This window comes from Mugil cephalus, chromosome 19 (assembly GCF_022458985.1).
Source record: "Mugil cephalus isolate CIBA_MC_2020 chromosome 19, CIBA_Mcephalus_1.1, whole genome shotgun sequence".
Classification (NCBI taxonomy): domain Eukaryota; kingdom Metazoa; phylum Chordata; class Actinopteri; order Mugiliformes; family Mugilidae; genus Mugil; species Mugil cephalus.
The window spans coordinates 21205375-21222687 of NC_061788.1; the positions used below are offsets into that span (position 1 = coordinate 21205375).

Here is a 17313-nt window from a genome sequence, read left to right on the forward strand (position 1 = left end):
ACAGCCAAGACTGGTAAGATGGCTCATGTTTCAGCGCCAAATAAAAACTTGTAGAGACTCAAAGCTGTAACCGTCAACAAGGCTTCAGGGTTATGATTTAAGGGTCTAAGCACTTTATTAAACGAGAGATGTTTCATTTTGTGGGTGGGTTATTGAGAGTAGATTGGTGGTAGGGAAACTGCAAAACCAAAAACTGTTCCATTAGACCTGTAATACAAAGAAATGACGCACTTTATGGATATTGCATTAGTTTGTGTCACTATGCAAAATAGTAAACAGCCACTTAGTTCTGACATGAACTCCAGCTTTACTGTTCCTCAGAGGCTGTTTCAGAGCACACAGAGTTAACAACAGAGTCTTAAAAAAGCAAACTTTTCTCGCGTCTTAACAAGTGTTGGTGTTCCCTTTTTTTTCTTTTTTGGCTGAGTCAGCACCACAAAACACACAGCAGCTATACATTCATGTCAGTTTTTGTGTTGTCTGATGACAGTGAGGGAAGAGAGAGGGTGCACACTCAGATGAGTGGCTGGTGGAGTTTGTTTTTTATCTCTGATCACTGGGGCGGAAGCTCAACATTATACCAAAATCGATTTTGCTAATTTTCCATGTTGCCATTAGACTTTTAATCTAAGGTACACAAAGTTTTTGTCAATATCTAGACTTTCAAATTTCTGGATTTTCCACCCTGCACTTTAGCGTAGCCATGCGGAGCATCTATAAGTCATTTTCCACTGATGTCTCTGAAATGACATATGCAAATTATTTTAATGAACACTGAGAGCTTCAAGGCTGCTGAGTAGTTTAGATCACAGGTGTTAAACATGCAGCTCTGCAGAGGGTCTGCTCTGGCCCGCAGGTGGATTTTGCGAAATGCAAAAATTACATTGAAGACGATAGCTGCTATTCTGAGGTTTCACAAGGTTTTAGTAAGAGCTGTGGACATTACACAACACTGAGATCAAGAACTATACAGAACTTGCACTTCTTTTTTTTTAAGAGACATTTGGTTTTTCATAAAAAAAAAATGTGATGGTGCAGTTCATGAAATGTAAACACTTTAATAATGTTTAATGTTTTTTTTGCACTAAAACAAAGGGAAACATTTTGAGTTGTAATTATGTATAAGTCGATAATGTTAATGGCCCAGTCCCCTTGAGATCAAACTGGGCTGTACACAGCCCCTGCATGAACTAAAATCAGTTTGACACCCCTGGTTTAGATCAAATGTATATCTTTAATTTCAGTGAGGAACTATTAATCCATTTCCCTTTCCTCTTTGTAGCTCTGAAGGATTATTATGGATACTACAGGTTTCGTAAAAAAATAACACTGCACCAACCTGAAAAAGCTAATGAGCAGATGTCCAGTGTGACTTTGAACCATGGATGCAGAAGAACTGGGACACAGCATTTTTTCTAGCTCGCTGTTCATGGGTGTCATCCCTGCCGTGAGTTCACAATTGGCTCATAGACAAGTTTGAGCCCTCCACAAGTAAAGATATGTCAGCAGATTAGTTCAAAGGTTTCTCTCACTCTCATATAAGCACGCACACACAGAGAGGTGGTTTACCGAGTCATTCAAAATACAGCAAACATCCAGCAGCTTCTTTAACCTCTGAAGGGACAGAGCAGAAACCACAATAATGGATCCCCACGCTGATAAACATCTGCTGCTGGCCAGTATACAGATAAATGACATCTGCGACTTTGGTTTCCATTTACTAGATAACTGAGCAACTGTGTGCTTGTTCCTTTTTCTTGAGAAATAAGAAAGATGACTGAACTGGCTCAAAGCATCCATCTGGTACGTACCAGTTCATGAGCAGACTCAGTGTTCTACTGTTTGTCGTTGGCCTGCCCAAAGGACACTTGTAGCATTCTGGTTGCTTATCCAGCAAATAATCATTTCACAAGAACTCAGGCACCAAAACTCACCGATCCATCAGTTTTTACCAGCAGGAAAAAAACAACAAAAAAATGACAAACTCATTAAACTTCGTTAAAGATGAACTGTACTTTGTTTGTGGGGAAAAAAGAGCATGAAAGGTTACTCCATAATCTGAAGTCTCAGTTCACAGTTAATTCCTCTCAGTCATCCCCTCTCTGAGGCCTGATCGCTATGAAAATATCTCTCGCTATACAAACAGGCATAGGTAATCTTTTTGAATAGATATCTCTCCACACAGCGCGGCATGCGTGTCCGTCTGTGCTGGCACTGAGGCAGATGTGAATGCTATGGACGGACGTCAAGGCCGTTAGTCGTCGATGAAGGTCAGCCGGCCTGGCCCCTCGTTCCTCATCCAGCGCCGGTACCTTTTCATCCTTGGGTCAGTCGCCATCTTCACCTTCATCTCCTCCTCCTGCTCTTTTCTGTACACCTGGAAGACACACATTTACACTCAGTTTGACATTTTGCAGTATTATACTGTATCTGAATCTGAATTATACTGCATGTAATCTTTTCTTCAACTAACGCAAGTTAAAAAATAAAAGCGCAACAAGTGAAAAAGAAACAAACAAAAAAAGACAGACGACTTCATTCAGCGATGTCTCACAAGCGTGGCTCAGTTACTCATCAACGGCAACACATTTTCGAATGCTTCTTGCGGAAAAACCTTGTGCTTCTCCATTATGCAAGTGACTAACACTCAGATATATATTCAGATGACATATGTTGTGTCACAGTCTAAAACTGCATCTGAATATTATTGCAAAGTCATAACCCTGTTCTGTTTTTGACACAGAGCTCCCAAATCACTCACTGCTGCAAACTACTTTAGTTCTCTTTGTTTTTTTTTCTTACATTAAAGGATGAAAGGCACATTTACTTGTTTAGCATTTTCCTGTCTAAATTGAAAATCAAATAAACTCTGATATCTCATTCAGTGGAACTGAATCTCTACAAATGGTGCATGTTGTAAACAAGAAACGAATGTAATACCTCATGTAAGCTATGCATATAAAAGCCTTGTAGCACATTGTACCACACTTCATGAGAGAGAAAAACAAACAGGGACCCACGTGGAGGTAAAAAAAAGAACTGCCAAGAGACTATTAAACACAACAGAACAGTTAATGACCACAACCTTATATGAGTTACTTGCTGCAGGAATTCACAATGAAACTGTGTAAGCATTTGTTAATAGTATGAGCAAATAGATAACTTCACATTCTAAGATTTCACACTATAAAAGAGGGCAATGGGGAACAATGGCAAACCCAGGAGGTTCAGATCAGGTTAATAAAGGAAAAGAAAAGGATAAAATAAGTCTACAAAGACGTACCTCATAGTTTTCTTTGATCCAGAGCTGCTTCTCCAGGTACGACTGTCTGGTCTTTTCCTCCAGACTGTCAAACTGAGACTGGGACATCTTCATATACCTCCTTCAAAGATCAAAAACACGAGGTCAGGAAAAAATATTTTAAAAAAGGCCTCAACAATCGACACTGACCTGATGATGTAGAGCTTCTCCTCGTCTCCGTAGCTCTCCCTGCAGATGGTGAAGCGGTAGATCCAGGAGACGTACCAGGTCACGTAGTTAGTTAGGTAGTAGGGGAAGAGCACGATCTGGCAAAGCAAGATGTCTGACAGGTTGGGCTTCTGGTAGCCTCCCTTGATGTCGATCTTGTTTTTGATTATGTCACGGATCACCTCCTCATCCTGCTCCCGGATCTCCTCCTTGGAGCGGCGGTTCTTGCCCTTCTCCTTGGTGCGGTTGAGGAGGCCTTGCTGCTTGGCAATCTCCGTGGCCTGGATTCGATACTTGGGCACCGTCACCAGGTAGTTGATGGCCTCATTGTAACTGCTGTGCCAGCTGTAATACTACAGGAGATGCGTGGGTGTTAATAGGGTCTTTCTGGGGTGGCACATGGAGAAATAAAATATACAGTATAGTTGGATAAATGTTAGGTTTGGGTAATTTCCTTGAACTTGTGGATAGTTAGAAACAGATCAGTATTTACCTTAAAACTAACTAACTTCTACCTTGTTCATAGTTCCACAAGACTGCAGTTGTACCTGGAAAATTGAGATGGCACAGATGGTGACCAGGATGACAACCCTGACGTCTACTTTGGGCGTGAGCTGTCGGCGGTAGTAGGTGTAGTAGTGCTGGTAGTACTCTTCGGGATGGTCCAGCATGTAGTCATAATCCCGCCGTGTGTCCTCATCCTGCATAGACCAGACACACACAAAATTATATCTGTTTTTCTTTTTGATTAAGAAACATCCACGCAACTAGGATTTCAGAATCAGAATCAGTCAACCTTTATTTATCCCACAAATTTGGGAAATTACAGGAAAAAAAGATGCAGAGTGACACGAGGAGACACTTCGTCCTATGAGATACATGTAGAGGATAAAACATGGTAAAGATGGTCATTTTCAGCCATGATGCACCTCTTTATATCGAAACAGACTGTATATAAAAATGAATAACATGACGTCAACATATACATACATAACAGTAAGCTGTACTGATATTCTGAGGAATATTTGCAGATTTTTCACAATCAAAGTTGTGTTTAAATGGCTACGTTAATAAAGAATGAATGAACGTTTAAACAGCAAAGCCGAGAGCTACCATGTTGTTGATAGCTCCAGTTAGCAGTAGCAAGTCATTCATATCAAGGAAATGATACTCGTCTCACACACAACAGACCAACACAGTGAAGATGGCAGCATCTAGGGTTTGTGTAGAAGAAGAAGTGTGCTTCTATTCCGGCTGCAGGAAGTGGGACCCCTAAGCCAAATCAAGTTACTAATATGTGTAGACACTGGTAGCAAATTAACACACAAGAACCCGTATTAGCACTATTTAGAGAATTTGATAGAGAGGGAGGAAGTGGTATGCATCTATGTGAAGCTAAGGGAGCGCCGACATGAAGATCAGCTTCCTCAGATCAGACGATCAGAGACAATGCAAAGGAGTTTGTGTAGGATTGTCAAATTTGTCCAAAATAAATAAATAAATAAGAGACATGTTTGGAGCCTGACAATGCATTGTGTTTGTACAACATGAACCAACTACAGTTAAACTGCACTGCATAAACATGTGTTGTCTGTTGTGTCTTGGCTACAGGTCCATCGCTCAGGTCTGATCCATGCAGCCTCCTCCCAACAGTTGCAGCTGAGACGTGTCTGATATTTGAAACCTGGGAGGCACTGATGTGGGCTGTTACTCGTTGATTTCAGAGGCTGAAATCTTAAGTGTTAGATAGGTAGATATCCCAAAATATACTTCTTTTCTTCTTTTGATAAGTCCCACTGTTTACTGACGGCTTCATGACGGTAGATAAGATATTATCATCCACGCTCATCCACATTAGACTTACAGACACTAGACTTAGAGATATTACAGGACAGCCGCCATATGGTAGCATCATGCACATTGTAAGAAGGTTATAGCAGTATAGTAATGTTATAGCACCATCATAAATCAATACATGAGTTTAAGACAATGATAATTCGTATTTTACTTTAAAACATGCCATCAGTCTCTATTGGAACATTACCTGTATACATGATAAGATGTGAAGACACGTTTGAGTATTTCGTAAATGAGAACATTGTAGCCTCACAAAGAAACGCCTTATTCGTTTTATAAGTATATTTAAGCAGTTATAAGACGATGAGTGAACCAAGTAAGTAATAAACTTTGCTGAAACGTGGACCAACCTTTAAGGTCTCGTAAGCGGTGGCAATGAGCAAGAACTTCTTGTGTGCGGATTCCAGAGTCTCCCCCTCCGAGCCGGGCTCTCCCAGCCTGAACCGGTCCGGGTGGTACCGGCGGGCCAGCTGCCGGTAAGCCCTGGCTATCTCCGCTTTGGCGGCCTCCCGAGTAACGCCAAGCACGTCGTAGCACACCTCCGTGCCGCAGTACAGGCCCTCCACCAGTGCCGTGACCGTCGGCAGGGAGGACAGGGAGAACAGGAGCACCGCGAGCCGCCACCAAGACTTCGCCGTCCGCGGACACCGAGAAAGCCCCCCGCCTCCGCCACGGCTGCACTCCACGGGCGCAGCCATCTCTGCCTACCTGGCTGCCTAGTGCCAACTCTGGAGGAGCACTGGCTGCTTCTTCGTCCACCTTTTCCTTGTCCATGGCAGACATCAACTAGCGTTATGGCGCGTTACCGCCGCCTACCGTGTTGGAGTGTGTGATACGAATATACTATCATATTATTATTATTGATAATAATAATAATAATAATAATAATAATAATAATAATAATAATAATAATAATAATAATAATAATAATAATAAGGTATTTTATTTATAGGCGCCTTACAAAACACCCGAAGACATCGTACAAAATAAGTCGGGGTTTAATATACATAAAAATACATACAAAATCTAAAACGCGTTTCAAAAAAAAAAAAAAAAACTGACACAAAAAAAATGTTAAGATAGGGGTAAAAGGTAAGGTAAAAGATTTGGCTAAAAAGATGTATTTAAAGATAGTGTGTCAATGTTGCGATGTTGTGTGCAAAGGAATTCCAGAGGCGGGTGGAAAATGTCATCAATTAGCCAGATATTAAAAAGCCATTTTAATAACTCATTTGATTTCTTGGACACTATATTCTGTTGACCAGCCATGTTTCAAACAACATAGTACAAACATACTTCCGATTCAAGGTTCCTAGTTTAAGGGTTCTTGCTCTTTAAAGTCCTTTTCGACGTGAAAAAGTTACCCTCCGCTGATTATTCTGTTTGACAGACATCACGTAATTCCGAGTGATGTTATGTATTAAATGAAGTCTTTTATTCATGCTTTTATTATGTCTGGTTTGTCCTAAACTCGGACAGAATGATGACGAGTCATTCCGCAACAGACTCTCTGTCACCCCCTGGTGGTTCATATAAACCCTGCTGGTAGTGAAAAAGAGGAGCAACTCTTTAACAAACTACAAAACATTTACAAATCTATTATTTTAACCTTTTATTATGTATCTCAACTTTTTCATGTCAGCAATAAAAACTGTCAGAATAAACCTGGAGTTCATAGATTTGTGTTATTTAATTAATAATTTGATACAAACCTCATGTTAGTGTTGCTCAAATGCAATACTATTGAGGGAATTTGAAGATTATTTTTATAAATAAAATATTTATGGTTTATGATGTTGCTAAGAATTTTCATAGCTGCATTTTATGATACACACGATAGCTGTGTTTATTGACAGGCTCAGCTGTAACCTGCCTTTTTATTGATGTTAGACTGTAATACTGTAAACCAGACTTGTGGTCAAATTAAAATGATACTTGAAACTAAGGTCTACGGCTACACTGAAATTAGGCCGTCATTGGTGGTTGCCAACATGCTTCAGGAGGGCTGACATTCCTTGCAAGCTGTCCTCCAAAGCCGACTGTACATTCATAGCAGGAGGTGTGACCCGGGTACACTGAATGATCCATAAAACTTAAACTGCAAATAACACATGACAGCTGTGATCAAATTCAGGGTTAAAGGCCAGCAGTAGATCACTGCCGGTAGCCAAAAGTTTGACTTGTGGCAATCATGCAGACCTGCTCAGTCAGCTATTCATCAATCCATCCATAAAACTCAACATTGGGATTTCTCTAAAACAACTCGCTATGTATGCATTGAATTTGCTTTGAATATTCCCAGTTGCTAGTGGATGAAAGAAACATGACCTGCAGAAATGTATTACTCTATTTTAACAGTAGAGTTTTATTGTTACAATATTGTATGACTGGTATCAAGAAAAGTTTAAAGAGAGCATGCCTCCATGTGGATTCTCCAAAATTCTACAAACGCTTAAAATAAAGAGACTGTCCAAGCAGAACAATCACTAATATGGGTGGTGGTTCAACTGCTGTGGAGAGTTTTAAGAACAGATTCAATGACATCGTGGTCATCTGATTCATTATCATGAGAATGTTACTCTCTAACATGGCCATTTTTTTGGTATAACCCATCTCTAAGGACACCTATGACACAACCAGCTAGTGGGGCATCAAAGACGATGAAGACTTGTTGTATAAGTCTGTGACTTGTACCCTGTGAGCTCCCTACATTGCTGTGGTAGACACTTGAACTATGACAAAATCCCTGAACAGGTGTGTTCTCATTTCTCACTCAAGTAGGTTATATAGAGGAATGCCTTATTATTGTACCAAGTTACTGACACAAATCTAAACCCTGAAAGTTAATGATGTTGAGACTCCTCTTAATTTTCTCTTATTTGTATAAAATGTTCACCATGCTACCCTGTCTTTTATTTTTCCAGGGAGCTTTGAAAAGAACTCAAATTCTTACCTGCAACACAAATATACCCCAGTCAATGTCAGAATAAACCTGGTTCATAATGGCTGCTATTTTTTTCTTATTGTAATTCATTGCATATTTCCAGTTGAAATCAAAGTTTTAAGTTTCATAATTTTCATTATTACTTTTGGTGGCTTTGTCTGTGCATTTGTCAATGTTTTTTTATGGGGTTCAGTTGCATTTGCATATTCCCATGCAATATGAAATAGCAAAAAGTAAATGGCTATTATGGTACTTGATTAAATAATTATGTAGGATGCCAAATAAATTGTAGGTGGTGTAATGTTGCTGGCATGTGTTTGTAGACCGCGTGAGTGTGTGTTGGAGGGTGTTATATTTTTAGATAGCACCACCCTCAAATATCTAACCCCAGGTTAATTACTTACACGGCGACATATAGGAGCTGAACTGTCCGCAGAGTCTCTACACAGGTCACAGATTATCACCAAGGTACAGCATCTCCACTGCTACAAGCTTCAGGATATTACAGATTCTACTGACATCTGAAAAGAGGACAATCTATATCTATATAGACATATACATACTGTGCATATACATGTAATTCTTATTTTTTCCTCTGTATCCAGGCTGTTTAAGATGTCTACTGAGAAGAACCCAGAGGTGGTCGGCTGTGATGCCTCCATCATGAAGAATGTCTGGGAGATCAGAGTGCGAGAATATGGACAGAAGAGCCACCTGGAACTACAACGGGTAGAGAGTAGTGCTCTGCCACGGTAAGGACTGAGGCTATATCTGGTTTTTATGAGTTCTTGCATCATGCTTTTATTGTATGGGATATGACTTTTCCAATGTAGGACTAAATATCTTTTATAATAGAGTATTTTAATGAGTTAGGATTCTTAACCAATCTCTATACTAACCTGTCACATTATCATGCAGAGATAATTACTAGCTGATCAGAACTGACCTGTATCTGTACAAATGTATGTGCAACATATGTTATTGCTCCTACTACTTTTTGCCTAAAAGTAACTAATATTTGCAAAGCTAAATATACTAGGACACTTGTGATCCGAATGGAAAGCTGACAGTTGGGGAGCAGAGTAATTTGAGATCTTAGACAGATGGCCTGGAGGATGAAGAACAGAAGATATTAAGACCTCAGGAGAACAGCCTGGTGAATGGCATCAGTCTGGACTGGGACAAGACTGAAAACCAGAGCAGCTACACACCTGCAGGGTACCAGCAGCTAGGGCAGGGTGACGCTCCTGGCTCTTGGCAAGGAGGTTGAAGGCTAACCAACCAACAAGCCCTAGGCTTATAGGATTAGCAGGATTGGAGTCTAGCATGCTAAATGCAACCTGAGAGCTGCTAAGTGAATTCTAAAGGGTTGTAAGCTGCTCTTGGAGTTGTCACAAAAGTATGTCCAAAAGCTAAGGCCTTGATAAAGTTTATCAGAAGGTATATCAAATTAGCCGGTACACATTGCCTCTTCACAGAGTATGTTTTTATCCCCTGGTCTACTGACCCACATAGGTTAATAGTGGGTTAGTTTTGTGCCCCCTGTATATGCATAATTAACCACTGACCTGGGTGTGTTTTAACCAAAACAAACCTGGAGTCTAGACACTGGTGGTAGAGGTGGAGAAGAAGCAAAAGTTGGCAGGTGGCTAAACAGGACCTTGCATGAAGACTAGAGGTGGAGATGGGGAAGAGGAGCATTGTGGAATAAACGGCTGCAGAAGGAATGACCAAATGAAAGTGACTTCAAAGCACACAGACATGATAATGATTGGACAGGAGAAGACATACATTTAGTTCACTGTGCACTGTGATTTCCTGAGATTCCTGTCAGAGAATCACTTAAGTCTAAGTTACTGTGAAGTTGCCTACTGCAGCAAGGCAACCCATATTCTTTGGTGGGCATATGCTGCTAGCGATAGCACCAGCTATTAGCGGAATGGGAGGAGGGTCAGTGGTCAAGATTGTCAATTTGGCCCCTTTCAACAGTAACTCACATGTTCAGACAAGTGCTGGACTAAGTTTTGGTGGTGAACCTCAACTCTCCATCAATGTTATTCTTCATACAATAAACCCAACTGCTGTTCATCTCATCGTTCGTGCACAGTTTAATTAGGGGGACCTAGCTCTGTTTACTGCTCTTCACCCTCCTAATTGCCCCTCGGGGATAAATAAACTTTTTTCTGATTCTGATAGCTGTCTTTGAAATTGTGGTATCCAAGTGTGAAGTATTGCAGTAACTCATGACCAAGATTTACCACTGATGCTCTAGCTTTTAGAACCTTGCAGTTGCAGATGGTATTAGGAGATGAGTCACGTATTCATAAATAACCATTAACAGGACAGAAATTTACAGAGCATGACTGAAAATAATGTAAACTATTTCAATTGGCAGTATCTTGCGTGCAGAAAAAAGGCAATTTTTACAACCAAAGAGGTGGATAGGAGTCAGACACGAGAGAGAAATTTGATCCATCCGTACATTAAAAGGTCAGCAGTTAAATGTGACACCAGACCTCAGAGAGAAAGTACAAGTCCTGGAATGCATTACGTATCACGCCCTTTTGGGCAGCTGCGGTAGCTGAACATATTTAGTGAGAGGCGACACAAATACCTGATCAAAGTGGCTCAAATAGTGGTTTTACAGTCAACACTGAACACTGGGTGGGTGGATCTTCCATTGCTGTGTCCAAATGAACACCTCTATCCGAAAGTGGGATCCCACTTTGCGGGATTGCAGTCAGTTTAACTCATAATAATGCCATCAGAAATTATTTTCTGTGTGGTTGTGGTCTATCATTCTTAGCAGTTTTCAAGTTATATTGCCTTGATCTTTCAATGAAAAGGCACGTTTATACCATTTCAAATTAAATAGAGACACAAATACTTGATTACCTCTACCAGACAGCAAAGATGTATTTTTGGTTGTACGCTAAAACTTGTTAAGAGAGCAATATTCTGCATAATTATTCTAGCAGATGCTTTTAATGAAACAGCATCAGAAAGGTGGTAATTGAGCTGTATGATGTAATTTGTGGTGCTGCTAAACTGGACTGAATCATACAGTTTCTGTTATTTAGCCTAGCCCACTGTCTATAATGGGGTTGTTAAAATAATAGAAACATATGTTGGTATGATACTGCACAATTCAAAAAACCCAGCATCTAAAATGAAATCAACAGTTGAATCAACAAATGCTGAATACCATAACCTTCATGAAGCGGCAGTGCAGGACTATTTGATTGCATTTGGTTTCACCAGTGTAAAGAAATTAAATGACAAATGAGTGTACATATACAATCATATGTTTCATTAGATTATTTGTAAGTGCCAGACTATTAATAAGCAATGTATTTCCAACACCAGTGATGTTCAGCAACTCAACAAAAAGTCATACATTTTTGTACAACAAGAGTATCCAAGCGAGATTCATTGCTTTTTGACGCCCACTGGAGACATTTTTGTTGTTATTTGTACTATTTGTATTGCGCTTTTGTGTATGCGTTTGCTGGTGACTTTTTGCAGCACATGTGTACTTTCTATGCACGTCTTCTCTTAAGATGCAGTGCGTTGCGGTCTCTCTGTCACTGTAGAACAGGCTTAAAATCGATTTCATGGTGCCTGCAAAAGATTCTTGATGAAGTATTTGAAATCACCATTTTACTCATGATTGTAGTCAAATTATATTTGAGTCCCTGAAAATCATTTCTAAAGTGTCGTATTCTATTTTTGTTCGCCATCAGAAAGAGATCAGAAATGCTATTTTTACTGTCTATACTTACATTGAATTCTGTATTTATTCTTATATATTTGTTTCCACAGCATTAACCAGGACTGGGCAAATCGTATAAATACCGGACAGGGAAGATACAAAAGAGTGGCAAGCAAACCAAAACCAGTTGAGACACAGACAGACAACAATGCTTGGAAGAGAAAGCAATCCCAGATTCCTCGTAATCTTCCCAGTAGTGCAGGTTTGGGTGCCCAGAGCAGACCAGGAAGCCAGAGTAAAGGTTTTTCCACTCCAGTCAGCAAGTACAAGGACAGAAAGGGCCAGGACAAGACTTTCAACAGGCTGCAGTTACTCATGATGATCACCAAAACTCAACCTTCTGCCATGGTGTGGGGGAAGTCATGGAAATATAACAAGTCCCTGCCTTCACCAGCAGAGGGCTCCACAGACTGGGGTCAGTGTTGGATGTTTGCTAGTCAGCAGCCTTGCTCTGACACAGGCAATCCAAATGGGCCTAACTTAACAAATCCTCACAGCCTTCATCTTTGGAGAAAAAACAATTTTAGGAACGTGGAATTCCATGAGCTTGACTTGAGTCTTCCTGAGGAGTGGCAGTTGTCCTGGAAGAAACCTGACCAGCCCAATATGATAGATACATCGTCAGGAAAAGGAGAGAACATCCCCAAATATGGATTCTCCATTCTACACCCTAATGAAGCCTTGTGTTCATCAGAGTGGAGTGAATCGTGGAGATCCACTAAGCCCGCAAATCAGCAAGGTAATGTTAATGGTCCAAATGACCAACTCATAAATGAGTCCAATGCCAACATGCAAGATAACGATAGTGAGTCTAGCTCCAAATGGGAAGAATGTTGGAGGATTGTCAACCACAATGGCAACAAGTCCAAATTGTTTCTACTTCAAATATCTGTCAATGCAGAGTGGGCTAGTTCATGGAGAGCAGCCATTGTGGTCTCTAACAACCACAAGAATTCCGATCCGTCTCCAAAGCAAGATCACAGCAACACCAACAACAAAATTCTACCTGTATTTTGTGGGCATAAGAACATAGATCAGTACTTGCACCTCTGCAATGAATTTAATGCACTTTCAGAGTGGAGCAAGTCATGGCAGTTGACCAAAAACAATTCAAAACCATGTGAAGAAATAGAAAAAGTCCTCAAGGCTTTGCCGAAAGAGGGGCCTGTTTTGGAGTCTAAGTGGTTGGAGAAGAACCCTAAGGTGCATCACTCTGTATTAGAGAAAGCAGACGCAAGCTATGATCAGCTGAAACATGACGTAATATATCAGCGAAAGGATTATTTTAATCTGTCCAAGCTACTTCTTCTGAAACAACTGGAAAAAAGTGTTCCTTCATCAGAATGGCTGGACTCCTGGAAAATAATAAAACACAGAATGAGGCTGGAAAGAAGAAGGATGAAACCTGACCCTCTGAAGCCTTTTGGAGAGTCAGAGATGGGAAGAGAGATGAAGCCCAGCGCCTCAGAGTGGGAAGATTCTTGGAAAATGACCTGCACACCCTTGAATCAGGATCCCAATCTGTGGCAGCAGAATTTGTCATCAGTGGCCCAAATTTCCGTAAATCGGGAAAGACCCCAGAACCTGTTTACCCCTGTAGAATTACCTAAAAATGGGCCAACCAAGGAGCAGAGTTGGGGAGAATCGTGGATGTTCTCAAGGCAGCAACATAATTCCAAACCTGAACAAGGAAATGCACTGATGAGCCAAGGAACGCCAAGATGTGAAAATTCATGCACACAGGGTAGGCAAGCCAGGTTGATTTTGGACTGGCAGGCATCCTGGATGGTCTCAGAAACTGAGTTTCATCATGACAAACCCTCCCTAACTCAATGGAGAGGAGCATGGAGGTGGTCTATCAACCACACGCAGCAGTGGCCTGGACAAGTAGGTAGAGAGAACTGGATGGATGAATTAATGGAAATCTACCCTCTGAAAGGGAAAGGTTCTTTGCAGAGAAGCAAAGCTGGGATGAACTGGTCTTTTGACAAGGAAATGTTCAGGGAAAGGTTCCCAGAGACTGAGTGGAGGCCTTCATGGAGTGCTGGGTCTCTCCTCAACTATCAGTCAAATGGATCTCCAGGGATAAGTGGGCAAAGCATTTCCACCACTACTCAGCAGAAACATGCCAGTGTAAATGAGCATGGATCTGAGTGGGGGAGGTCATTCAGATTCGCCAACCCCATGCCCTACATGGAGCATCCCTGGGTGGAGTCCTTACCCAACCCTTGTCACTATTCAGTCATGTGGTCAAGAGAAAAGAAAATACATGAGATCAGAACCAACCTTAGCAACATCCCTAAGCTTTGGGAAAACTCGCATAAATTCGTACAACCTGTCAGTACGCAGATTAAAGACAAGGGCAAAGCTAAGAATCCCTCTGACCCTAGGGTGATTATGTCAGAAAACACCAAAACAAAGAGACATTTGTTCTCTAACACTGAGGAGAAACAGTCAGCGAAAAAGTGGGCCGGAAGCCACCTCCTGGGTAAAACCCAACCCCATCCACAGAAAGGCCATGGTTCTGCGAAGAAGCTTAATCCTGAGGACACAACGGAAGCAAAGTTCTTTGAAGAGTGGGTAGAATCTTGGAGGTTCTTGGTCTCTCCTGATAGTCTGAAAACTCAGATTCCCTCAAAGTCACTCTCAGGTTGGGCTGAGTCATGGAAGTTCCTCATTCCAGCTTACTAGCCTCCGACTGCCACAAAAACCTAATAGATGGCAATGCTCGGTCAACGTTTAGCTTAGCCAAATCAAGCACACCAAACATCACGTACTCCTAAGCATTAAAACTGTGCATACACAGATAATGGCAAAAAATGAAATGTGTATTTTTGATTACTAGATTAGACAAATATAAACCAACTCCTGTTTAAGAAAGCCCTTTTTAGATAGCATGTTTCTTTTTTTCAAAAAACGACACTGTTGGACATAAGGTTGCATCGATTGATTACAAGACATTTCTCTGGTCGTCCTGTGTAAGGGTAGAAACTGCCCCACGTTCAGAATGGAGGTCAAATGTTAGCATTTACATGTACTGCGATAAGGACAACTGTTCATGTATGGAAAAACCAAAAGCATGAGACAGGACTGTGCAGAGGGGAACTGTAAGTTGGGCTTTGAATTGTGATGATGTTAGGATTGTTATGTAGAGAGAAGGTGGCCAGTAAACATGGAAGTATATTGTGTTGGTGAAAGTGGGTGTAAAGATGGTATTTTGATTAAAGGTGTGAAAACGAAAGTATGCAGTTGTGTGTAATTTTGGATTGTACTACAAAAACCCAGATAGCTCAAGATATGACACGCATTACGTACACGTAAGTGATGCACAACTTAACGATTCTTCTAAATGGTTAGAACTAAAATGATCTAAAATTATCCATAGTGTATTCAATGGAAGGCTGGTGTTTAAAAGATTAGTAAATAAAATCTTCTTATCAAGAAGAGCACAATTGTACTCAATTAATTCACAATTTTCTTCTCGCCTGATAAGAATCAGATGAACTAATTTGAATATTAATACTGGAGAACACTTTAAACAAAGACTTTTTGCTATTGTTACCCTTTGTCTTGACTTAAAGGACCCACTCTTTGTGTAGGTAAGAGTGAGAATTTTTTTCCCATATGTTTGCACATTTGTCTCAGTTTGTAGTGCAAGTCAGGAATAAGGACAATACAAAATAGACAAAAGATATATAAAATGTAAAAAGTTTCGATTTGGAAGTAGTCAGTAAGTGTATGATAGACATTTTTACTTTAACAAACAAAAGTTAGACTGAGGAAAAACATGCAATCTGGTCATTAACCTTACTTATAAAAAAAATCAAACGTACACAGCGCAACCTAACTGATGCTTTGCAAAGAATTCTTTCAGCCATGTGTGACACACACACCTTGGTTTTCACAAATGTTGCTTCCTTTAATGTGCAGTGTGCATCATGTCTATACATGTTACAGTGATTGATATGTTAATGGAAGTTTTGGTGTAGCGAGCAATATCTGTATTCCCGCCTACAAAATTACTTAAGGAAGCATTTTGATCTCAGATAGATCTGCGTCAGTTCTGTCATATTTAAAAGTAGATCCCAAACCCAAGTGTATCATCAACACCTGACTGTTCAATATGTACTCAGATTCGTTCATTTAGAATTACTCTATTTGTTGAGCCCAGTTACACAACGCGGGAAACACAGCTACAGATAATGTGCCCCTTAAGGGTGATCTGGCTATGGTTGCCCCTCAGATGGCTTCTTGTTCACAGGGAATTGGACATCAGCGGTGAAAATATTTAGTATTTATAATTCAAACTATTACTAATCTGGAGTAGATCGCTGCAGACTCAATCAGAGGTTGTTGCAAAAATAATATTGAAGCCACACTGAGGCACGCCTGGTCTCCAGCTGGAGTCAGTCTGCTGCAGTTTTCTGTCATCCACCACATGATGACTTGGGGATCCTGTTACAGGTGAAGTGCTCTCCTGCTGCTGTGTGACCTCCCAAGAAAAAATGGACAGCAGCAGTACCAGCTCTCCAGTGTGTATGTTAAACCATAGAAGATGTGTGGGGAAACATGAGGTCACGTGGACAGACTGGCAAACTGATTCATTGGACTGTTTCTGTGTTGTCATCGGCTACATTACCAGTCTTAACATGTCAGAGCAGTTTATTCAGCTGAGTCACTCTGCAAGCCATGGAGACTTGTGTCCTTATTTATCGTCTCAGTTGGTCTTGAAATATAAATAGTTGCTTACAAGCGTTATTAGGCCAGACCACAGCTGTAATTCATCTGTGTAACAAACAAGATGAAAATGAGAAGAGGGTCAGGGTAGTAAACACCAGACAGTTTATCCTGACTAACTGAACCACTAAATCTGGACATCAACACGAAAGTCAGGATGGTGGATAGGGTGCACATCAAGGCCCTGAGCACAGGGACAGACGGTGGGGGTAGCTGGCGCTAAAACTTCAGAATTTACCAAGATTCTACAAAAGCAACCGGGTACAGGGTGCAACACACTGGGACATTTGTTAAATACACCTTGATTATTGATTGCCCTCATCCAACAAGAACAATATTAGTCATAAATTAATGAAGTTGTTATTTTCTAAACTAGTTGTACTTGTTTATATGCATCTAAGCGTCCAAGTGCTCTGTCAGTGACCTAATATTGTCAGTGAAATAATAAACCCAACTTTTTGTGCACAAACGTTGCCTGCAATTCTATACTGGAACGTGCTTCACAGGCTCCACAATGCCTGGCCGATTGCCAGG

General features: G+C 40.7%; 2 protein-coding genes across 2 annotated transcripts; one reads left to right on the plus strand and one right to left on the minus strand.

Annotated features, from left to right (window-relative positions):
- Positions 1-1042: 1042 nt before the first annotated feature.
- On the minus strand, positions 1043-6099 carry dnajc25 (DnaJ (Hsp40) homolog, subfamily C, member 25). Its single transcript, XM_047569137.1, has 5 exons — positions 5677-6099; positions 4018-4170; positions 3452-3822; positions 3284-3383; positions 1043-2377 (listed from the first exon to the last, which is right to left on the minus strand). The coding sequence occupies exons 1-5, from the start codon at positions 6022-6024 to the stop codon at positions 2255-2257; spliced, it is 1095 nt and encodes a 364-aa protein (XP_047425093.1). The 5' UTR covers positions 6025-6099; the 3' UTR covers positions 1043-2254.
- A 2591-nt stretch (positions 6100-8690) lies between these two features.
- LOC124996681 lies at positions 8691-15283 on the plus strand. The gene is made up of 3 exons (XM_047569932.1): positions 8691-8738; positions 8876-9022; positions 12093-15283. The coding sequence occupies exons 2-3, from the start codon at positions 8886-8888 to the stop codon at positions 14731-14733; spliced, it is 2778 nt and encodes a 925-aa protein (XP_047425888.1). The 5' UTR covers positions 8691-8738; positions 8876-8885; the 3' UTR covers positions 14734-15283.
- Positions 15284-17313: the final 2030 nt, after the last annotated feature.

Bases quoted from the DNA above. Each gene is read 5' to 3' on its own strand.
- dnajc25 (XM_047569137.1), bottom strand. From the start codon at position 6,024: ATGGCTGCGCCCGTGGAGTGCAGCCGTGGCGGAGGCGGGGGGCTTTCT. The intron at 3,384-3,451 runs GTCAGTGTCGAT...TGATCTTTGAAG, and splicing joins GAGAAGCTCTACATCATCAG to GAGGTATATGAAGATGTCCC. The intron at 2,378-3,283 runs GTACGTCTTTGT...TGTGTCTTCCAG, and splicing joins GGATCAAAGAAAACTATGAG to GTGTACAGAAAAGAGCAGGA.
- LOC124996681 (XM_047569932.1), top strand. From the start codon at position 8,886: ATGTCTACTGAGAAGAACCCAGAGGTGGTCGGCTGTGATGCCTCCATC. The intron at 9,023-12,092 runs GTAAGGACTGAG...TTGTTTCCACAG, and splicing joins GAGAGTAGTGCTCTGCCACG to CATTAACCAGGACTGGGCAA.